The 25,287-nt window shown below is 33.7% G+C and overlaps 2 protein-coding genes across 3 annotated transcripts; one reads left to right on the top strand and one right to left on the bottom strand.

Annotated features, from left to right (window-relative positions):
• Window positions 1-820: 820 nt before the first annotated feature.
• LOC131934706 (uncharacterized) lies at window positions 821-6,475 on the bottom strand (the record flags this gene model as incomplete). Its single annotated transcript, XM_059290785.1, has 4 exons — window positions 6,394-6,475; window positions 3,849-4,069; window positions 1,010-1,175; window positions 821-855 (listed from the first exon to the last, which is right to left on the bottom strand). Coding segments are annotated over exons 2-4 (339 nt in total), but the record flags the coding sequence as incomplete, so codon positions are not given.
• Window positions 6,476-17,940: 11,465 nt separating this feature from the next.
• LOC131934697 (uncharacterized) lies at window positions 17,941-24,605 on the top strand. Of its 2 annotated transcripts, XM_059290777.1 has the most exons (7): window positions 17,941-18,072; window positions 18,593-18,650; window positions 18,860-18,993; window positions 19,344-19,466; window positions 21,595-21,775; window positions 22,193-22,422; window positions 22,570-24,605. In XM_059290777.1, exons 3-7 carry the CDS (start codon window positions 18,987-18,989, stop codon window positions 23,643-23,645), a joined length of 1,617 nt encoding a protein of 538 aa, XP_059146760.1. In that variant the 5' UTR covers window positions 17,941-18,072; window positions 18,593-18,650; window positions 18,860-18,986; the 3' UTR covers window positions 23,646-24,605. The 2 variants fall into 2 exon arrangements, with proteins under 2 accessions (XP_059146760.1, XP_059146759.1); XM_059290776.1 differs by lacking the exons at window positions 17,941-18,072; window positions 18,593-18,650; window positions 18,860-18,993 and adding an exon at window positions 19,569-19,698 and having other exon boundaries at window positions 19,349-19,466.
• The last annotated feature ends 682 nt before the right edge of the window (window positions 24,606-25,287 follow it).

Genomic DNA, 25,287 nt, shown 5'->3' with positions numbered 1-25,287 from the left:
GGCCAGAGTGGGGGGGGGGCGGCCGCTCCCCCCTGCTCCCCCGCTGCATACACTACTGATATATATATATATATATATATATATATATATATATATATATATATATATATATATATATATATATATACATATAAACAGAAAGCAATGCTTAAGCAATATAGAAGACAATATCTTATTATTTTATTATATGTACATTCTAGCAATCTAGTCCTACACTTCAGGTTGGGTAAATATTACATTAAGTTTTTTATCTCAACGTTACAAATCGTGTATTTTTAGGCATATTATCATGTTATTAAAATTATTTAATTTAAATGTACATCCGGAAAAATAGGTTTGGATCTTAGTTGTAGGGGCGAGGGCTTCTCCACACTACTCAAGTGTGCTATTTATTTTCATGTTAGTAATAGACAAGTTCTATACTATCTTTCTGTTTAGTGAAGTAGACTGTATTTTTTATTATGATTATTATTGTCAAAATGCCAATATTGAAGTAGGCTACATTTTAGACCTTGTACGCCTACTCCCTAACACTTTTTTTAGTCGCCTAACCAACTACGTCGAGAATGAATGAAAGAGAAGTGAATTAACCTCACAAATTGTATTTATTTCTTTGATCAACGCAAATAAAAAATTATTAGGTTTTGAATAATTTATTGATGTTATTTAGAACAAATGCAACATGACGCAATAGGGCTGGTAAGTAGGGCACGAACCAGTTCTATGGCTCATGCAGGTTTTATTGAGCCGTAGAACTGGTTGTGACCTAATTACCAGCCCTATATCATATAGGTTAACTATTGTAAATCAATCTGTTTACCTGTTGTTCTTCTTGAATAGCTGTGTCTAGTGAGCCTGTAATACACATACATTATAATATTAATACAATGCTGTAAATAATATGATGTAGCGTTATAAATATTCACTATAATGATTAATTCCAGAGGGTATCAAAAGTAAAAGTTACATTTTAAACACATTTTTTATGCCAAAGAACGTGTCCGCCTACCTTTGATCTCTTCCATTTCACTAGCCACATGAGACAGTTTGACATCTCTGTCACGGAGAACTTCCAACAAACGTGGGTACCAGCCCTCGTACAGCGTCAGTCTCTCAAACAGTAGCACACTGCCTTCTATCTCACCTTTAGTGTTAGTTGTTGCCTTGATCTCTGACTAAAGAGAGAGTAAACAGTTTTAGAATGAGGATGTGTACGTTAATTAAAGACTACCGATGTAAAAGATTAATCAAAATTAGTTTTTAACTGACATACACACAAGGTCCAACTTCCAAATATGTTGCAGTAGAAGTTGGTAATAGTACATTTACTTCTATATTTTTTACGCTCACCCACCGATGCCTGACCCGGTAGTTGGAATTTCTAATCGGGATAGATCTAGTATTTGACCTATCCAAGAGTCTTAAAGGGGCATGTGACACATCCATCGCGGAATCCATAAGAGGAAGATTAAAAGGTAATTATATCTGTCTTCAGTCGTACTACATGCAGAGTAGCTCCCATCTCCCCTAATCTTCAACAGGTTACCGTCGATTCCCGATTGGCACATATTTTTGTAATATGTTCTACTGTGTAAACATTTATATTTTATGAACAGTGTTATTACGCTTTTTAAATTATAATTAATTTTGTTTTTAATTAGTAATAAATTTTATTATTGTTTACATTAACTTGACACGAAGTTATAAAACCTGGTTATTATATACATTTGGCGGGCCCGAAGCTTATCAGAGTCAACACTAGATATCATTGTGCCTGGTATCTATTGCTATTTTGAAATCTGTAAGCTGCAGTGGCGTGGGCAGGAAGGGGGGGGGGTTAGGGGGGTTATAACCCCCCCCCCCCCCATAGACCCCTCGGTATATAGAAAAAGTATAAGGGGGGGGGGGGGTGCAAATCGAAAGTTTGGGGGGGGGTGGAAATCGAAAGTTTGAGGGGGGGGGTGCAAATCGAAAATTTGGGCGGTGGTGGAAATCGAAAGTTTGAGGGGGGGGGGGGGTGGAAATCGAAAGTTTGTCCCCGGGTAAAAATTGGAACCCCTACCCCCCCTTGAGACGATCCTGGCTACGCCACTGGTAAGCTGCACACATCCATTTGTCACGTTATCATCGGTCCTTCATTATATTACAAAATAGACTTCTTATTACAACTACTACATAACAATTTTTGCTGTGACAGTATTATTCATATAGTAATCAAGTTCGTGCATTAGTTCTCTTGGCAGTGGAAGAAATTACTCTACCTTAATTAAAGCACAATTTAGCTGCCCATAAGGTAGCTTCGCGTGACAGTAGAGTATATAACATTATTTAAAATATCTTTTAAAGTTTTTCCTGCCCGTGACATTTAGGCGCTGGATCATGATTTCTAAACGGAGTAATTTAAATGTAAAGCAGGCGTTACATTTCTTGGATCACAGTTGTGTTGGCGATAGTTTGTTTGCACTAACTCCCAGACGCAACAGGACTTGATGTTTAGAGCTTTGATTGCACGTAAAATCAACCTCCCTAATAGAGAGGAAGAAAGTTCCATGTCGACCACTCAGGTGTCTGAGGCGTCACGGGACCCTCTCGCCAGCCGCTAGTTACACTACCTAAGTGGTACCGGGTATAGCTACAGGTTTGGTTCGTTAAATGCCGTGTGTCCCCGAATCCATAATGTAGGGTGCTATTTTTAACAAAAGTAGGTGACGTAGTGGTTACAGGATAGCAAGAAACGAGAAATCCCGTCCCTATCGGGGCGCGGCGGACTCGACTAATTCAATTTTGTAAACGTTTATAGTAGCCTACCGTATCAATAGTGTACCAACTTTTTAAAACAAACTAAGATCGGCGCTTTGCAGAAGCTAAATAAACGTATTATTTAGTGAAGGCATAGTTCTGGGGGCGGAGACGACACCTAGAAAAAAATCCGGATTCTCAATAATGTAAAATTAAGGGTTTAAAAGTTGAACTGTTTTACTTTCTAAAGGGACGTAACTGCGTTAAGAAGTTAAACGTGAAAGTTTCCTCGCTCTATGAATACAAGCAAAGGTAAACGGAGAAAAAAAATGGAAAATTGAATAATTTCTTGAAAGTTTAAATTCATTTCAAACATATATGAAATTTAAATGATGACTTATCAATATAGTGGCACCTCGAGAAACGAGTTTATATTGTTAAGCTACAGTTCTCTAATGTCAAATAGCTTGTATGTTTCCATTTAAATTCATTTAAATGACTTTAATCCGTTCAAGCCCCCAAAGTGACAACGCTATAATTTATCCCTAACGTGGACGGAACTTAAACATATATAATTTAACCTAAATGCTAGTATATATATATATATATATATATATATATATATATATATATATATATATATATAATATATATATATTATATATATATATATATATTACACATTGGTGCTAAAAATAGTACCTTCATGCCGTTAGTATTTTAATGCTTCATAAGTTGTACTATTTGGTCCCCTTTGCGGGAACTTAGTACCATTTGTAATTTTTTTGTCTTAATTAATGTCCTATTTTAAAAAAAAATAATCATTTAAATCATTTTCTTCAGGTGTAAAAACTTTTATGTCTTGTAGATTTTTTAAATGTATTCTTATGCTTAGGAAGTGCGAATCACTTATTTTCCCCTATATATATATATATATATATATATATATATATATATATATATATATTTTATATATATATATATATATATATATATATATATATATATATATATATATATATATATAATACATAATTATACACAAATTAATTAATTAATTAATTGTGTAAAGATTTAAACTATCATTTTAACCTAATAATTCTATTTACCAGATCAGTTTCAGTCAACATTTCACTTTCTTGAAGTAGATGAATAACATTTGATGGTTTGACAAATTTTCTAAACAGCTTTAGAAAAAGAGGCTTGAGCCGTTCAAAATATTCTGGATCTAAAGTCGGCTCATCCATTTTGTGACGTGGTCAACTGTATACCTTATTGCCACCAATTATGCTAAGCTATCCATAGAAGACCTATAATTTGCTCTATAACTCTGGAAAATGAACAATTTAAATTAATATAAGTGCATATACTATAAAATGTAAGTTTTTACAAAACAATGTGCTGCTCTAATACCAACCATGTGCCTACATTCTAAATCATCAAACCATTGCATGTAAATAATAAACAACCACTTTTGTGAATGTAGCAGCATACTTTAAACGAAAAAAAATTCCTAAAAAATAAGCTGGCTTCAAAAAATAAAAGCTGTATTAAATCAGCCCCAACGTTTTTCCACGCGTTTTATCGCACAACAAAAATGCAATGTTTTAAAATCCGTTTATTGTAAACTAAAGTACTTGTCCCTCGGATTCAGATCAAAGGCTAACGCAATGTTTATTAAGGATTTCATTAATGCGTTTTTAATCGTGTTTTTTTAAACGCAAGCGTCGCGGAGTTTTCTAGTAAGCCACCGCTTAAACTACTACAAGTGAGCCGGGTACAGTCTTAAATTCGGTTTACTCATTGAATATCGTGTGCCAAAGTGTCTCTTTTCCAGGGTGCTGTTTAAATATGGAGCTTAAGTGCTGCAGGTCACTAAACACCTGTCTCCGGTCGACGCTCTCAGTTCGATTTAGTCAACGATTCTACCCATAATGTACCACACTCTTAAAAGCAAACGTAAACGCCATAATGCTTTTGGTGAATCCAAATTGTTTTTCGCAGAAACCTTCATTGGAAAATATTTATCAACCTCTCAAAGTTTAATAGTTATCGGAGGAAAGATATAGTAATGAATGAAATACAGACACACCCATAGACACATATACTTTAATTTGTTTATGCGGTAAATGGAAAACAATCGTACCTTGCCGGAGTGACGCCGCTAGAAAATCATTACTTTCCCAAAATCTCATGGCAATCTGTGTTTTTTCCAGATTTTATTCTCCCCGGGGGCGGGGTGGGGGGTGAGGGTGGACAATGCTAAAAGTAAATATTCCTTTATAAATCCTATTTCGTTCGTGGTGTGGTAGACATTTTTCGATGGGTTGGGGAGGATTTGGCGTCCCCCCGAAGAGATGACTGGAAGAAATATTCTGCATGCCATCAGCATTTCATCTCTCTCTCTCTCTCTCTCGCTCTTTCTCTCTCTCTCTCTCTCATTATCTCTGTAATTGGCTAATTTCGTCTGCCAACATTTAAAATTCAAGTTTTAAATTTTAAAATGTTTTGTTACTAGCTATTTTAGAACTTTAAACGTATATTTATGGAAAACAATCTGAGGGTTGGAAGCAGTAGTCGTTAACGAAATATAAATGTTGACAAAGAGTAATATTTCATCGTCCGGGTTAGACCTAGATTCAGGATGTAGTCTTCAAAAATATAGAGTTGATTAACCAAACGATTAGATCTTACTATTGCCAGTTCCAACAATTCTAAATATTTACACACCATATATGGACTCACTGAGCCAACTATTTATATCATCTAAAAATCTACCAAAACATAAAGAAATAACAGGCATTTCAACTAGTCTAATTTATTTCTAGAGCTCTTACCTGAGGCTACTCGAATAAAATAATGTGTGATGTGTGACTGTAACATTGAGCGCAACTGCGTGTCGAAGATAGGTTATCTTAAAAGGCTTTCAAATCAAAGAAAGATATGTATCTATATATTTGAAAATGTAGAATAAATATAGCCTATATGATTGATTAAGCTACACAATTAATTTATGAAAAAACTGTTGTGTGGCTATTGCTATCTACAACTTTTTAATGTGGTTATTATAACTCTAATTTAGATAATATATTTGTGTATGATAGAAGTGATTTTTTATGTTGTTGTGTTTTAATTCAAAGTGATACAATTAGAATTCATATTAATTCTAATGTTTGTCTATTAAACATACACGTTACTTAACTGTAAACAAGAAAAACAGCCAGAGGGCGTTTAGTACTATTACAATAATTTATTTACTTATATACTATGATAATAATTATAATAATTTAAAAAAAAAATAGTCATTAAGTGTTGCTACATTGTTCTATTAAGCTTGTGTAACTATAATTCATTTCGTCTAGGTTTGGTATAGTGTTATTACTTGCAAAAGTAGGTGTTAGGATGAAATTATTATTAACACATAATAATATATAGTATTATTATAAAATTATATTCTGCGACAGCTTTTCATTATTTGTTACATTAAACTGTTCAATAAATAGGTTAATCCTAAATGAAAATATAGCCTACATACTTGATTCATATCAATGGCCAATTTTATTCTAAACATAGCTACACTAGATACACCACTACAGACCTTGATTCATCCTAACCTTAGTTAGACTATTTGATTAATGTTTAAATTTCACTTACCAGTAGTACCTTCAGTAATTTAACACGTATTAGGTTTTAATGAACTCATATTGGGAATTCCCGAACAATATGGCGGACTGGGAAACCCAGTCTATATTTATCACTGGAGTTTTCTTTATCTTTAGTTCTCCCCATAGTTTGAGTAAGTCAAAATATCCCTAGGGTTTCATCCCTAAACGATGTCAATTTGTTTTGACGATTTTTCCTCTATCATCGTCACGGCTCGGCATACCCCCCCCCCTTCTTTAAAAAAAATGGCATTTTCTTAATGTACCAGAGACACTGTACTTAGTCCCAGTGGCGTAGGCAGGGGTGGTTATGGGGGGTATAACCCCCCCCCCCCATAGACCCCTCGGTACATATATATAAAGTATGAGGGGGTGCAAATCGAAAGTTTGAGGGGGGTGCAAATCGAAAGTTTTGAAGGGGGGGGGTGCAAAGCGAAAGTTTGAGAGGGGCGGGGGGTGTAAATCGAAAGGTTGAGGGGGGGGGGGGGTGCAAATCGAAAGTTTGAGGGGGATGCAAATCGAAAGTTTGAGGTGGGGGGGGGGCTGAAAATCGAAAGTTTGACCCCGGGTAAAAATTGGATTCAAGATACTATACTAAAGCATTATTCATAATTATAGGACCATTCGTCCCTGATATTTGAGGTAGGAATATAACTGTTTTGGTTTCAAGCTGGTCTTTGTATTTTAGCGAGAAATAGAGCTGAAGATAGTATAGAACTATCATTTGATGTCCATTCAATTGTAAAGTTTTTGTCAGATTTCTGCAATTGTGTATTGTTTAAACTCCGAAATGAACCAATTGTATTGTGATTAACGAGCGCTCGGCTTAAGTAATCAGTGTCTGGGAAGGAAATGATGGCTGATGATATTTACTCAAGAGAATATTCACCTCATTGATATTTTTTTAAAAAAATGTGATTCAAACATTTACCTTTTCAGGACCATAAGGGTTTTACGCACAATTTTAAATACACGTGTGCATGCATTTAGCAGTACAATGACATGTATTTTTTTAAAGATGACAGTTTGTCGATACCTGTAATAGTTTTCGATATCATATCAATTAATATTTTTTATTTTAAGAGTGATCAAACGTTATGGGTTGTTCTGGAACATTAAACAATAAAAAATATCAATGGAGAGAATACATTTATTCCCTTTATGAACGCATTGTCTAGAACAGGGGTTCCCAACCCCGTGCCCGCGGGCGCAATGGCGCCCGCCGAACGACTCGTATGTGCCCGCCTCTCACTATTCGACAGAGACAGAATTTTTTTCATAAACATTATTGAAAGGTTGAAGGGGATGGAAATCGAAAGTTTAAGGGGGGGTGCAAATCGAAAGTTTTGTCCCTGGGTGACGGGAAAGGTCGCTACGCCTCTGGAAGGAGTTTGTCGATTTAAAATAGGTGGTGCCCGCCACCCTACCGATATTTTAGAATGTGCTCTAGAGTAAAAAAAGGTTGGGAACCCCTGGTCTAGAACGTCCTTAACTTAGATAGCAATTGTTCTAGTGAAGTTTTTCACAGGGCTGCACGTATTTCTATGGTATGGTGGAAACGTAAAAAAAAATACAAGTATCTTTGTAAGGCAGACATATCTACTTGATATTTGTTGTAATGCATGTTTGACTAGGCAATTGATGCGCATGATTGATGGCGTGGCCGTATATTGAACGAGTGAATGTGTGACGCAGTACGCAAGAAAGTGACGTTTTGGGTGTGAGTTCGTTGTTGCCGGGGAAGAGGTTAGATAGGAGTCTTGTTCTTGTAGTCTTGGAGTGATGCCGTTATGTAATCCAGTAATACGATCTTATTGTACAAGTCGTTGTATGTATTTGCATTGTGGCATTAACAGTAGAGGTATATAGCGTCTTATAAGAAGTCATTTGGATAGTTTGATCTCGTCTCATTTCAGAATGAACTGTAATTGGCTAGACAGAGTATAATAGACGTGCTAGAACCTCTCAAATAGCGAACCTTAACAATATTAATATCTTAAGTAACATTTTTTAAGTGAATGTTTCTGAAACTATTTCTCTGTCATAAACAAATTACTTATTCCGTTGTTTAGTGCATTATTACAAAATGTGTTTACTTTCTACTGCAGGTATAACATTGAATGTTATGCTCATTGGTAGAAGTTACGGAAAATCTTCCTGTAAAAATACTTTGATGGCAGGAGTTGTACCATCTCATCGCAAGGATTCTATTCTTGGATATGAGCTTAAGAACAGAGATTTTATTAATGTATTTGAGGCTCCATCTGTTGAAAACATTTGTATTTTTTGAAGAAATGATCAGATTTCGTAATTATACAAAAGAAGTTATGAATAGAATTGATGTATGCATTAATGCTTTCTTAATTGTGCTAAGATATGGTTTCAGATACACCAAGCAGGATCATGACTTACTTACACATTTAAATGAATATTTTGGACATGATTTCTTAAGAAAATATTGTTTTGTTTTGTTTAAACACGGTGATATTTTCAGTGATGATTATAATTTGTTTACATTCAAAGAAGGGTGTGCTTGGCAAGATGGCTACCTCGAACTTTTGTATAAGGCTTGCAACAAACGGTTTATGTTGATGTGTAATAAAGGTGACGACAATACAAAACAGCAATGTAGTAATAACGTGTTGGCATTGGTGAATCAATTAAGTTTAAAACAAGAACCGTACACGTTGGAAAAATTTTAGAAACAACAAACCAGTTCGTGAAAGGTTGTTATTTTCCCTACCATCAACGGCTAAAGTACAAGTCATTGCAGTTATTTTTGCAGGCTTTGTCAAGAAGTAGAAGACATGTTAGAGGCTGATAAAATAGACATCGCTGATAGACTACAACACAGAGCTCGCTATCTGAGGGAAAGGTTAACTGACAAAATATCTGAGTTCAAGAAGGCTTTTGAAAAAACGCAGGCCGAGATGGAGAAAAACATGACCGATCCATATAACGTTGATTATAGTCTTCATGTTGTGGGGGATAAAATCAGCCGCTGTCAGTTAAATAAAATGTCATTTATATTTGCAAAAAATATTGTAACAGCATTTCGTAAAGAATTTGAAATCTAAAAGAATACTTTAAAGAATAATAATCTCAATTATTTTTGTTATTGTATAATAAAACTTTAGTCAGTAGACCTGTACAATTTTGATACATAATGTAAAAAATGAAAATTAGTTTAATGAAAATTAGCTATGTTGTTTAGGTAAGATGAAATAGATTTTTTATTTTCAACATGTGTAAAATTATTTTCAGCATGCGCCAACCTACAGTGTAACATTATTATTTTCAACATTTATCGACTTTCAGTGTAACTTAATTATTTTCAAAATAATTAACATTACTTTTGTAACATTACTTTTGTTTTCACAATATGTCAACCTTCAGTGTAACATTATTATTTCTAATATGTGTCCGCCTACCATGTGACATCAATAATTGACGTTCCTGTGTACGTTAGACATTAAAACTGAACATGTTATGCGATTTATTTCGCATATACAACAACGATGTGTGCTAACATGGTCAATTTTTCAGCGTTTAAATAAATGTTTAGGTTATCATCACATTTATATATTTTTACTTGTCGAGATTTTATTGTTTAACTATTGAAATGAAATGTTTTTGTTTATTTACTTATCCCAAACCCCACTCATCATAATTAAAATGATGTAATGTTCGTTAAAAATAAAAAATAAAGGAAAAATGTATCAATTGTGGTTTTCCTTGTCAAATTGAATTAATAATGTTTATACTATCTTTGATAACTATTAATATTGATATTCTAGTTTAAACCAAAGATAAACTATATCTTTTACATCGAAAATACACATTAATGCAAAATATTGAATTTTTCACACACCCCCACCCCAAATCAATGTGGATGACCACAAAAGATTAGTAAAACTCTCATAACTTATTGCAAATGTGTTAATTTTACAACGTGTAACGGGTATGTTGCAATTCAATTAGTAAGACAAAATTTAAAATGACTACGTATACATATGGCCTTATAGATAACAGCTTGATATACTTTAAAAGTTGTTGCCATGTCAAACGAAAACTGCAAGGTATTAAACATTCATTTTTTGAATGGAAAGAAATGTGTTAATACTATATCATCTGCGCTCGTAAGACGCCTTATAATATTAGCAATCGAAACATTTATAAGTCGTAGCCTCCTCGGGTTTATGACATCCATATCTGTGTACTTTATTTCTCGCTCACCAAAAAATTATTCATTGCATAAGGTTCAGGGTTTCTGAAATGTCTAGAAAAACCATAGAGAAGTATATTTTAGACATTCAAAAGTGGAAAATAATTATAACTGCGTACGTCTCGATTTTACTTAGTATTTTACATAAAGCTTGTCATACAAAAAACAAAATCATTAAATATGTTTTTTTTTGAAGAGGGAAAGGTGGGCTTCAGGCTAGTACTCGTAAGGATGTTGCCGTGTAATGTGCAGTAAACAGTGACGCTTTTGGTTGAGGGTAAAATTCAGTTAATTAACGTGACGTTATTTATCAACTTCGCTAGGCTGTAAAATATACATGGCTTATGGGCCTAAAAATAAAGGATTAATTCTAGCAGAGATGCAACAAATGTTTTTGTTTAAATTCGTGCTTCTCTAGTTCAAACCAGCTCTTTCCCCCTCCTTCACGTGGTCACGCTGACCGTGGGACCCGCGACAGATGACTAAGCCAGCACAGTCTGCATGCTCTGTTATTTAAATATTTAATTTTAATCTGGTTATTTTGAGCTCATTACTTCAACAAAAAGACATGTTCTACATCGTCTTATGCTTTAATTCGACTTGATGATTTCGCTTACTGTGATTTGGTTACACAATGTATTATTGTCTAGGTCTAGATGCTTTTAAACTATGTTTCAATTGTTTCAAATGTTTCAAAATAAATTTGAATCGCCGTGAATTGTTTAAGAAAATTGCCGCAGCCTATGCCTCCCCCCCCCCCTTACCGCTTGTGATTAAAAATTAGGCGACAACAGTTACATTTCTGACACGTTTTTTCACCGGTTTAACTGGGTCATATTTTACAGGAGAGCTGCCGATTTTCTTTTTATTTCAATGTAAAATCCAACATGTGGGCGTCCACAAGGATCTGAACCCCCCCCCCTAGTCCACACTCGTCCACAAAATTGTCATACCCCCCCCTCCTTACCCCGTGTGGATGTCATAAATGGATGAACCCTAAGCTGTCAAATAAATAGGCTAATCATAAATAACAGATATAAGCTACATAGGCCTACTTATTTCATATCATTGGCCCATTATATTCTAAAAAATACTAGATATACCACTACCAGACCTTAATTCATCCTAATCTTAGATTGTTTTGTTATTATTTACAATTGACTTACCAGTAGTACCTTCAGTAATTTAACACGTATTAGGTTTTAGCGAGCTCATATTGGGATTTCCCGAACAATATGGCTGACCGGCAAACCCAGTCTATATTTATCACTGGAGTTTCCGTCGATGTGCCAAGGGTTTCATACCTAGACGATGTAAATTTGTGTTGACGATTTTTCCCATTTTTATTTACTGATAAAGCAAGACTCTTAAATTACGTCACTCATCGGCATATAACCCATCCCCCCCCCCCCCCCGTCCCGAAAAAAGAGATACTCAGTATTGTTGTTTATTTTATTTAGCAGAGAAAATTTTAATTAACCCAAGGGTTTCATCCCTTGACGATGTAAAACATTTGTTACGATTTATCATATTTCCATTGTCTGATAAAGCAAGACACTTAAATTACGTCACATATCTTCATACGGCAGATACAGTATTGTTGTTTATTTTATTTAGCAGAGACACTTTAATTAGTCCGTCAGATGCTGATTTAAGTAAATAGCCTACATATACTAATGCAATGACGCTGACTATTCAAGATGCTAAAGCATTATTCTTAATTAAATAACGATTCGTCCCTGATCAGTAGCGTAGCGAGGGGGGGGGGGGGGCGGGGGGGGACATATGTCCCCGGGCGCCGACCTTAGGGGGGCGCCAAATTGAAAGTTTGAGGGGGGGGGGTTCAAATGAAAAGTTCGAGGGGGGGGGGGGGGGGGTGCAAATCGAAAGTTTGCTCCCAAGGGGGCGCCAAATTGAAAGTATGTCCCCGGGCGCCGGGAAGGGTCGCTACGCCTCTGTCCCTGATATTTGAGGTAGGAATGTTTTGGTTTCAAGCGTGTCTTTATATTTTAGCGAGAAACATAGCTGAAGATATTTTAGAGCTATCACTTGATGTCCTTTTTAATTGGGTTCAATTGTAAAATCTTTTGTCATATTTCTGCTACTTCATTTTTTTAAACCCCGAAATCAACCAATTTAATTGTCATTAATCAGCGCTCGGCTTCAAATAGTAAATGTATGGGAATGAGGTAATGATTGCTGATATTTACGCATTACTGTATGCACTATTTTTAGCGCAATTTCCATTCTGGAGAATTGCGTTTATTAACTCGTCTTTTCTGGGAATGGATGGATGTGTGTTCGCAGCTTTAAGTCGTATCTCCTCCTCAATGAAGCAATATCGAGGACTAGTTCCAAAGCAAATTTGTTAAGCAAGTCCCGAGGATGATAGTGGGCAAAAAAAAATTCCCGGAATTCCTTCCAGGATTTCTCGGAAAACCAAAAAACCTCAAAAAAATTCAGTTTTTGGCCCATATCTCGGCAACCAGACCTCTTAGCGACTTGAAACATTTACCAATCGATTTCTGCCATAATTTAGAACAATATTGCAGAAGAAAGTTTTCAAAAATATCCTTTCGTTCGGTCACAAACTTTAAAATTACATAAACACCTACAAACCGATCGTTCTCCTAGCTTGAACGCACCCCAACATTATACGTCAGAGCTATTTTTAGATAACATAAGGAAATAGCGCTTAAATTGTCACTAGACTTTCTAATTAACTTGTTTTATATTTAAAACAAATTCAAATTCGATTGTAATTCAAACACCCTTCCCGGACCGTCAGGGTTGTATGAATAATTTTATGTGTGCATAATTTAACAGTAAAATGATTCGTAGATATATCTTTTTTTAAAGGTGATGGTTTGCCTAATCTTTAATAGATTCCGATATTTGTCCCTAATGGAAGTCAGGAAAATGTATTGAAAATAGTTTAAAGTTTAAAGTATAAAATATATCCAAATTATTGATTTCAAAAGTGTTCAAACGCTATGAGTTGTCCTGGAACATTAAAAAAATAATATTAGGGATTAGAACACATTTATTTGTTTTATGCGTGTATTATGATCCATTAATGGAACTTCTAGATGCAGTTATGTGATATTGTTAACATACGTGAACATGGCAGATATCGCACATACTGTCAGCCCTGTTCTCAGTCTTTTCTCTTGCACATTGCACACGCCTAATGCGTTTTTTTCCTTTGATGTATCGACTTGGGTTCAGGTTGTGTAATCGATTTGCACTTCTCGCTGCTATGAATATGGCTTGAGAGGATTTAATTTCATTTAACCCCAACATTCGAGCTCTGCCTATCATTTGATGTAGGCCTATAGAAGATGGAATACTTCATTGTTGTCAGAATGGAATTCTTGTCTCTTTTACAAATTAAATACCATCGGACTTCAATTTTTACTTTCTCGATTATACGAAGTATAGAGAAAGTCTTGTAATAGTGCAAAAAAAAAAAATCGAGATTTTCACAAATCTCGACGTTTTACACCTCACTGATACGGAAAAACATAATTTTGCAATCTTGTCCGTATGTCTGTGTGTGTGTGTGTGTGTGTCTGTGTCTGTCTGTCTGTGTGTAAACACGATTACTTGAGTACCGTTACAGCTAGGTTGATGAAATTTCATATATAAGTATTATATCAAAATCGTAGATCCGTATCAACTTTTGAGCGATTTCCGATAACCGGATGTGGTACTTTTTCTACTTTGAATTTTTCAAAAGCCTATAACTTGAGTACTAATTTCGATAGATAAATGAAATTTCACACGTAAGCAAAAGATCTAATTTTCTACCTTCTATCAAATTTTGAGTAATTTCCGTTGACCGGAAGTACTAATTTACGCTATTTCCGATTTCTCAAAATACGCATGTAAATTTATAAAGTACTAATAATATTGCGCACTAATACGCACATTTGGTTTTGGTGCTAGCTTGGTGCGCAATTTTTTTTTCTACTAGATTTTATTCTATTTTTAAAAGTTTAAGTAAACAAAAATCATGTTTATATTCCGAGTTGACATCCCACGTAGTGTTATATTAGAATATTCGAGAAAGTTTAGGGGAGATCACTCCCGGTTTATTTAATTTGGCATTGCATTACCAACAATCAGTTTCAGCGGACCAGCAGTCTCTCATTATTTAAAGCACGTGAAATCATATTGCAAAATCCGTTCACATTTTGTTCCAATCAGTAGGACAGGAAACCCCTTCTCTTTCATGTTTAATTCACTGTTTTATCTACAATCGTTTTAACAAGCTATCAAATTAGCAAGAGTTTATATAACTAAAAATCAATGGGCTCTTCATTTAGAACACGATTTTTTGTTATTTTCCTATTTACATAATGAATAAACTTTCATTTTATGATTTCATTTCATAATTATGTCCCATGAAAAACATAAAACTTTTTTTTTCAAAAACAATGGAAAAATTATAAAGTATAAATATAAATGTAATACCTCAATAGTAAATCTTCGAAAAATCAACAGAAATTTGTTTCCGTTAATTTAACCGGCGTTTTCGCTTCCGCGGTAGTTCGGAAAACTATAAAACTGCCTTATTTTTAATTGATGGTGTAACACATATTTGTAAAGGATTAAATTACAGTACCTCTTCTCTCCTACAATGTAGTTAACCAACTATAAGGCGCTTCCATGTCATATCAAATGCATAAAGCAAGCAGAAGACAATATGCTATTCAGGATTCCTCTCGAAAAAGTAAATCAGACACAATAAGATACTAGCACATCTTTCTTTAAATTAACACTAATACTAGTGATCTTTTGACTATAATAGTTTCATAATAGTTTGATACTAGTATATTAATAAAATGCGCTTTCTATTTTCTAATAGATCGACGCCTTTAGTTTGTGAAACGTTGTAAATGTTATATAATCTGTGTTGAGTGTATGTTTGTTTATATGGATCGAATACAAGTATATAATGACATGTATGTATTACCTGCCAATTGCTAGCAATGACGAGCAATGAATTGTCAAATAAAATTGTAAACATAACATTTTAAACAATAAATTACAGTTTATTTTAATTTTTTTTAAAATTGTGGTCAAAGCCCTTATGGTCAAATGTACGGATGTTTAAGCAACACATAAAACCTAAAAATGTGTATGGGTTACCTAGGAAAATATACATTAGTAAGTTATATTTACAGGCATAAAACACGGCGACTTGCCCTAATTTATTTTTAAAATTTGTGTACACATTGTTAAGCAAGTTGAATTATTAGTGAAGGAAACAACAAAGATGAGCGAATTCATTTGAATGTTTTCCTCAGCACCCGGTAATTATTATAAAAAAATATTTTCCTTCAGCTATGACTTTTATACAGTACACCCTAATGTGTGCTGAGCCGTAGTGTTGGCACGCCCGTACAACAACAAATATGATCCAAAAATAGCGTCGGAATTGTTTAAATTTAAATAACTCAGTTTTAGAAAATGAGGTCACGTTTTAAATCACATTGGATTGGAAAATATTGATGAAGCCAACTTAAATTTTTTGTCAGAATTTTTCTGGCGGCTGGCACGCTAATGAAATATCAATGTAAATATAATACCTTGAAAGATAGAAACCCTTTGAGAAATCATCAGTAGTTTTTTTTTTTTTTTTTTTTTTTTTGTATAAAAAATTTGCAAGCGATTTAAATAGAGAAAGTTTCCATAATGAAAACTAAACTAATTCATACATATTAATACAAGCCTTGTTTCTATGAAGTCTATGACGTAATTATGATATAAAACAAATTCAAAAGCTATAAGTTGTCAACATTTTTTTTGGTAATACTTTGAAATAATTGGACAAATATGGCTCTAATCCCCAAAGTGTTAAAAGATAGGAATGTCTAGTAAATAACAAACAATTACATAGTAAGTAAATTTTAGGACTACTATAATTTATAAGAGAAAACTGGTAGCCTTTAAAATAGGGGGGGGGGGAGGTCTCAGGTTACTGCCTTCTCGTTAATAAAGGTCGCACATTTAGCAGGGAATAAAGTACTCATATTTTATTGTGAATATTATATGTTAGAGAATTATTTATTGATTTTTGTAAGAAGATGGTGATAACGGATAGCTGTAGTAGAAAGTAAGAAAGAATTAGGCTGATAACGTGGTAATGTCGTGACTAAAGTGTTTAAGTAGTCAGAACATGCATACTAATCTACGAAATAAAAATAAACTTTTAGACCTAATTTAAAAGATTGTGTGAGAAAACATGAGAGGCAGGTGAAGTTGTAAGTTGCTGGACTGTGGGCGGTTATTGGGATATGCATTTGGCAATGGTGTAGTTTTTTTGGGGAACGGAGTGATCGGTTTGTAAGAGAGACGGGGTGGTTGAATGGTAGAGGGTTAGGTTGCTAGTCTTATGGTCTCTAGTTCGGATATCAGTTTGGACGCGTCGCTGTAGGACGTGACTACTCCATCCAGCTCTGATACGTAAAGAAACGTAAAGCTCTGGTAAAGAAACATGTGACGTAATGTTTATATAAAGTGTGTGTGAGAGTGGCTTCCCTTGAAAGTGGTGTGCGAGCGTGAAAAAGAAGTGTGTGAACGGTAGTGTGTAAGCAGTGTGATGTAACGTCAACTTAGCGTAGCATGCTCTCAGTTTTTCTCCGTGTTCACTGTTTCTCTGGTAGTTGTTGGAAATTATACTTGACTGTTGCAATTTCGCTTTGTGGATTTTGTTTTTATTTATGTTAAACTTGGCCCCAAAAATAATTTGAAAGCTGAGTGTAACAAATATGAACTCTACTTTACCTGCAAAATGGTTGGCTAGGTCTAAAGAGGAATCTTTATGTTCTGTTTGTTATGGACGCATGCCGTTAAGGAGTTCGAAGGCCGTTGTCCGTACATGTTTTTAAGTGTGCTTTATCAGCAAATTTTATTTTAGGCATCCACCCCTCTCCTCCCTCCCTGGAGCAAAATTTATAGTATATAGAATACATACACTTTGAACATTGTCAGCCTCCCCCTCCCGGAAATTTAATTGCCTCCCTCGGAAGTTTCAAGCGCAATACTTCCCCGGAGAAAAATGTCTGTTTACCAGTCTACTGAGTTTTATTTGAAATATTACTCACAGAAACAGTTTTTGTCCATTAACTGAATAAACCAATGTTTCTGTCTCAAACATTTTTGTTTACATTTTTCATGAAAATTTCTTAATAAAAGTCGTATAATGCATGTTAAGATAAACGCATGACCAGCTGCTGTCGACAGTGCATAGCTTGTAAAATATAGGTAGTCTCGGACTATGACCTGGTTTAAAATAGAATCACTGGTAGAGCTAAACTAAACAATCAGGCTGTTTCAGTGGTGTGCTGTGTTGGGTTGCCGACATGAAAACTCGCGTTAAAGAAAGTAGGTCGACTGTTCGTGTTGTGTAGGCCTACAGATAAAGGAAAGACAGAACAGGTAGATTAATTATTATTATTATTATAATATATATATATATATATATATATATATATATATATATATATATATATATATATATATATATATATATATATATATAATACGGTATACTACTAACTGCTAAGTCACTTATAATTTAGTGTTGATTACTCTGCAAATACTCGTATAAATAGAAATTGTTGTTAGTGTTAGTGCATTTTTTTAAATAGTTGTAGAAATATTACATGTATTTATGTTAGTCTATATTTAAAGAATATTTGTAACATCAATATTTGTAACAGTATATTAGCCACATCTTCATATGCATTTTATACGCACACGAAAATCAAACAGTTAAGATTTAGAGTAAGAGTAATGTTGTTTATAACTACTTAAAGGAACTTCTTGTGCTACATATCTGATCAGCACACGCAAAAAGAGAGGGACATGGTTTGCTAGATTTGCCTGATTTATTTACATTTAAATATACATAAAAAGCATGCACCTATAAATATTAGAAATGTTTGTCTATCACCAGTTACCTAAAGATAAAGCAGATCAAAATGTCGAAGAAATCATTGGACTCATTGGAAAAGGTATTTAATTAGATAAAATAATTGCGAAAGACTTTTTGTTTATATTGTGGGGAAAAAACTGCTCTAAAATAACAACATTCAAATAAAATGAGTTGTTACTCTATGCCTAGGCGTATAGACCTACACAGAGTAGAACTAGATATAGGTCTAATAATCACGTATGTACTATAAGCATTAAATACGCTTAATAAATCCTATTGTATAACCAGACTGGAAACATGGTGTGAGAATAGGTGGGGGTGGCTTTGGAACAGTGTACACTGTGCACCCTTTAAAAGAGCAAAGTCAAATACAATATGCCGTCAAGGAGATTATTTTGGATGTTAACAGTGAGAAATGTTTGGTCAGTAATTATTTGAATTTAAACTTATTAACAAAATGTAAACAAAATATTAACTTTCAAAATATATTTTACTGCTGACAGTAAGGATGCGGCTTCCTATTCCCTAACATTGTTTGTTAGTTTTTACTAACGCTTGTGGCTTGTCTTAATGAATTATTTACAAGTTGAATTTATTTTAAAAATAAATTCTACTGCCTTCAGAGATCTCTCAGAGCAAACATAGGCTACACTAATGATGTTCTGATTTATAAGGACACATTGCGCTTGCTTGACATTCTTTTATTAAGGGTTATGCAAGTTGAATTTTTGTTATTAAATATTCCTTTTTTTTTAAACAATATTAATTACAGAACAGCTTCTTAACGGAAACAGAGATATTGAAGACAATAGGGAGCCACAAACGAATTGTTCCATTTATCGGCGCCAGTACATACAAAAACACCCTTTTAATTTTTATGAGATACATGGAGCAGGTACATTTAAATATTTTTCAAAAGCTTTTATATTAAATTTTTTAGTATTGAATAATCATGTTTCCAGCACATATCTTTTATTAAGGAATACATTTTCTCCAGGGGTCTTTGCGTAAATATTCTGAAAGTAAACACGGACTACAAGAATGGGAAGCAAGCATATTCACAAAACAGATTTTGGAAGGACTGAGCTACTTACACGAACGCAAAATAATTCATAGAGACATAAAAGGTCTAGTGTTTGCATCAGTTGAGAGTCTTAATTTTTCGACAAATAGTTTTTACTATTTTTTTATATTAAAAAAACCAATCTAATGACAAGCTTTTAAATGAACTGAAAATACGGGAAATAACGTTAGGTATCTTTCATAGAAGTTTTGGTCGCTCATGAGATTTTCTTTACATATTTTAGCGCCCAACGATTGTATGAAATCAAGCACATTAGACTCATTACTTACTAAACCCATTATCCTTTTGGATAACTTTGAGTTTATTGGTCATTCATAAATGACGTAACGCTTTCTTGACGATTTTTTCTTCCCATCCCCCCCCCCTTCACTCTCCCCACTGTCACACGTTGTCATAAAAGGCCAAACACTCATATCTAAAAGACGTCACACCTAAGCCAACATGCTTTTTTTTCAGAGCGTGTAGTTGAACACACTATTCCTTCATTTGCTAGAAAGATGATTTTACTATACACATTTAAAAAGAAATCACACCTCAGCTTCGTTTTTTTTTGTCTTTTAAAAACATGGGAAATATTTCTAAAAATGTTTTCTGAGTACAAATCTCATATGAATAACACATGAATTATTTATGCATGCTAACGTCAAAATGATAACGATGAATTAATATCATTTGCTCGCGTTGAGATTTCCCACTGCACACTTTCTATGTGAGTAAATTAAAACAAAAAACAAAGATTGAGTGTGTTCAGTACCCATTGTTAACGGAAAAAAGTAATTTGTGCCGTGTTACAATATGTATATTTCAACCACTCGGGTGTCTGAGCCACCCCTCCATCGTCAATACAGTACAACTGATTGTAAAATAACACTAATAACCCATAAAGGTATGAATAGATTTATTACAGATTTCTGTACGTAATAAGTGTTGTTTTAATTATAAACATTAGTTACACATATACAATTTACATAACTTCATAATAGCTTAGGATTATAGCGCGTACACATGCGCTCGCCTTGTCTTTACAATAGCATTGGAATGGATTGGTCCCCGACTCAAAACAATCCGATTGTAATAATGATAAGGGTTAAATTATTTCTACAAAGTATACTTGACTACCCGTTTTCCTCGGATACAGTTTTTATTGTGTTTTTATACTTGTTTTTCTTTTTAACTTATTAATTTGGATTTGGCCTATCTTTTCACTGGCACGCTAAATCATGTTTAACGGTATATCTAAATACATTTATTGTATACTCAAATTAGAATAATAGTGAAGCGTATCCTATTAAAAAATGATTATAGTTATGGAACCTAATAAAAATAGCCAACAGACTCATTATTAAAGCTATAGCCGACAACAAATTTAGCTATAGAATGAGCTAATCTTTTAAGTGGGCAAAACTGTCTTCCATGGAAGCCATGTGTGTTGCGAAACTAAGTAAATGAAGTATTTGTTCTGAACTTTTATAAATAAAGAGGTGTTCTTGCAAATGAACATTAATTGTCGTCTATAAATATATTTGTTCATAACATTTTGGGGGGAAAAAACGATTGCCTCTGTATAAATCAGAATTTCACTGTTCTACACATAGTGCAGAAGCTCTTATCAAGCGGAACAGATAAACATAAAAACAAAAAAAGGACATATAGCCTACATACTTATGATTTTTGGGTAAAGAGAAGCTGTGTTATAAACAGTGACGTATCCTTGATCAACAGATTGTTCGAGGTCTGAAGCTTCCAATGTTGACTTAAAATATTTTGTCCAACTACAATGATGTTCTATTAAAAATGTGTGTCGGTTTTAAAAGCGAGTTTAGAAGTGGCCTAGTAGTTTGAGTTTTTTAAAATCACGCTAACTAATACAACGTTTTATTCTATTTTAATTACTCTTACATTGTATGCACTTGTTCTATTGTTATATTCAATATTACAGGGGACAAAGTTCTAATGCAAGATGAGCGCCATGTCAGACTTGCAGACTTTGGGATTTCTAAAATCCTTCAAGATGTTTCTAGTACATCAACGTCTGGTGTTGGTACTACAAGATGGATGGCACCAGAAATTATGGATGTAGAGGCGCTCAACCTCAAGCATAACGAAAAGGCTGATATATGGTTAATTGTTTTTTTTTACTCACAACATCTCAAATGTAAGACAAATAAATAACTTGAATATTTAATGTATATGTGCTAAATATTTTACCATTTTCAAGAACCGCATGTTATAATTTATCTTTGCATGAAATACAAGGTTAGCAATCTCCTCTTTTAATTGTGTGTACGTATAACATTAAATTTAGTTAAAATTGATGATATTTTAAATTTGCTGACGCTTCAAATCTTTGGTTTTAATTTTTAACATTAACATTCTAAAAATCTTTAAAAAATCTATAATGATGTGTATAAATTGTGTTGATAAAAAATGAACTATTGTAAACGTAGAGGTAAAGATTTTCACGTTTAAAAATACATTTCAAGTCAGTTGTAAAATCACTACTTAAAAAAATAATCTTATTCCCACATTTATTTCAGGAGTGTCGGGTGTACCGTGATAGAGATGATAACAGCCAAATCTCCGTATATGGAATTTCTAGATCATCATGTCCCATTTCAAATTCAGATGGAGAACATACCATCACTTGGAACATCAATAACCCCATCAAATGATCTTATTTGTTTTTTAACGAAAACATTACATAAACACGCAAACAATCGACCGACAGCTTTAGATCTTCTGAAAAATGATAATTTTGTTGCAACAGGTAAGCATTTAAAAAAAAAGATCAATAACATAATTTAATATAATAAACCAACAAATCGCAAGCTAAGATGCAGTTTTAGATAGTAAAATATTTGGTGTCTTTAAAAACGTCCTAACAATGTCAAACAAATCAAAATTATTTATTCAGGTGCTCTACATAAAGTGGTGCTCGTCGGAAGAAGCAACGGTAAAACTTCCTGCAGGGATACGTTGATGGGTCGATCTTTAAACAACACTACCGTATCTCCAACTCTTGGCTTTGCTTATGATTATATTCAAGTGTTCGACATGCCATCAGTTGACGATATGTGTATTTATGAAGAGATGGTGCAGTTCTATGAAAATGCAATCAAAGTTATGAATGCAGCTAAAGAAGGCGTTACTGCTTTCCTATTAGTATTGCGATATGGCAAAAGATACACTAAGCAAGACCACGACTTAATCCTCTCACTGAAAGATTTCTTTGGAGATGATTTCTTAAGAAAATATTGTATAGTTTTGTTTACCCACGGTGATATATTTAGTGATGATCTTAAATTGTTTACATTCAAAGAATGGTGTGATTGGCAAGATGGCTATCTTGAACTTTTGTATATGGCTTGCAATAAGCGTTTTGTGTTGATGTTTAATAATAGCACCGACAACACACAACACAAATGCCGTAATGAAGTGTTTGAGTTCGTTTATAAATTAAGTCAACAACAAGAGCCGTATACACTGACAGATTTTAAAAATCACCAGACTGCTCGTGAACAAAATTTATTATATATGCCATCAACAGACAAAATTGGAGTCATTCAGTTAGTTTTTATCAGCTATTGTCAGGATGCTGAGAATATAATGAAAGCTAATAACTGTAAAGGTTTTGAGGAAATGAAAACTAAATCACAGTATTTTAAAGACCGAATATCAGTAGAAAGAGAGAATTTTAATAGGTCGACTGTTAACAGCGATGTTCTTAAAAAAGAAATACATGAAGAAATTAATAGAGAACTCAACAAACTAGAAATCAGTTTTACTAATGTAGATAATACTATTAGGAGCTTTTTTGCAAGTGAAATTTCTTGTACTGATGCAGAAATTGTAATAAAAGCTTTGCGTAAAGATTTTAAATGCGATAGTACTGAAAATGCAGAGGGACTATTTCCAAAAATAACAACATTTAACATTGGACGATTGTTTAAAAAAATTGTTTCTTCAGTAACAAAGACAAAAAACGGGTGAGTTTAATTAAAGTACATAAAAACACGTCTACGTGATAAGACACTCAAATAGGCATCAGTTGACGAAAATCACAGAACGTTAACGAATTTAAAATAAACAAAGGTGGTAGTAAAAAAGTGTATTTACAGTGTAGAGCTAGTGAATGCGTTTTGACCACTTTCACGTGGAATCAAAACTCAGAACATAATTCAAAACATCTATTTGACAACGACTGTAGCTGTTGCCTGTCTGCATTTGTCATGGTAATGCTCCAGGTCTCCGAACCATAGAGCAAAACTGTTTAACATTTGTGTTGATTACTTATATATACGTAATCACAAGTATTTTACATATCTCGTTATGTAGAGCATTATAACAAAATACCACAGTATCATGTTGAATATTTTGCTGGTTGGAAGGAGTAATGACTGATCTGCCTGTAGAAATACTTTGATGACAGGAGCTAACGTAACTCGTCACAGGGATTCTTAGCTTAGACGTGAGCTTAAGGATAACTTGTATTAATGTACTTAAAGAGCGAGATCTGTTGAAAATTGTAAACACTATTCGCGTCTGCTCGTGTGTAGTTTTTTATATTTATTTTAAAGTCTCGATGTAAATGACTGATTTATGAACTTGAACTATAATACATTTTTAAAATCATCGAGATCTGTTGAAAACTGTAAACATTATTTGTGTCTGCGTGTGTGTAGTTTTTTATTTTTATTTTAAAGTCTCGATGTTAATGACTGATTTATGAACTTGAATTATTATAATACATTTTTTAAAATCAATATACACATTCTTAATTAAATATATTTTATCCATCCATAAGTCACAGTTATTAGTTCGCTTCTAACATTAAACTGTTAATGTGTTCTTCGATTTATTTTTTAGCATATACAACAACGATGTTTAATCATATAGTCAGTTTTTTTTCAGCGTTTAAATACATTTTTTATGTTATGATCACATTCCTATATTTTTACATGGTGATATTTCACTGATAAAATTTTGAGTTATTTTTTCTTCGATGAAACGTTTTTGTTTTAGCCTTACTCCTTACCGAACTCAGTATAATAAAAAGGATGTAATGATGGATGTAATGATTGAATTTTTTATTATTTTATTACATCGGGTAACGTCTATTATTGATATACTCATTTTGAAACCAATGGTAAACTTTCGAAACTACACATTAATAGATGTTTGAACGCAACTGTTTTATTTAACTTTTAAAATCCCGAAATATAAATATCACACACAAAAACGAACACGGTAAGGACTAAAGTCATAATTATATATACAATGTGAGGGCACGAAAAGATGACTGGTATTGCAATAATATAACATAATGTAAGTCAATCTGTACTAGGCTGATTATGGGAGACAACTCATGTTGGCAGGTTAGTAGTATAGTAGATCGTGTTTGGACCGCAAGAGGAGGAGGAGGCGGGGGGGGAGGAGGAGGAGGAGGGGAGGGGGAGGAGGAGGAGGAGGAGTGATTGATTATTTTGACCGTTATTGATTGACTTTTGCCCACCTGTTGCATATTTTGACCGTTATTGATTGATTCTTGACCACCTGTTGATTATTTAACCCGTTATTGATTGATTCTCGACCACCTGTTGATTTTTGTCCCTGTTTTTTGACCAACTATTGA

This window comes from Physella acuta, unplaced genomic scaffold (assembly GCF_028476545.2).
Source record: "Physella acuta isolate Inbredline_101_S28 unplaced genomic scaffold, ASM2847654v3 ptg000116l, whole genome shotgun sequence".
NCBI lineage: Eukaryota > Metazoa > Mollusca > Gastropoda > Physidae > Physella > Physella acuta.
The sequence above is the reverse complement of the archived record's forward strand: the minus strand, read 5'-3'. Positions and strand labels throughout refer to the sequence as shown.

What these genes read in the sequence shown, in the direction of transcription:
- LOC131934697 (XM_059290776.1), top strand. An exon ending in AACGAAAAGGCTGATATATG is followed by an intron (nt 21,776 to 22,192) that starts GTTAATTGTTTT and finishes CATTTATTTCAG; the next exon opens with GAGTGTCGGGTGTACCGTGA. An exon ending in TGATAATTTTGTTGCAACAG is followed by an intron (nt 22,423 to 22,569) that starts GTAAGCATTTAA and finishes TTATTTATTCAG; the next exon opens with GTGCTCTACATAAAGTGGTG.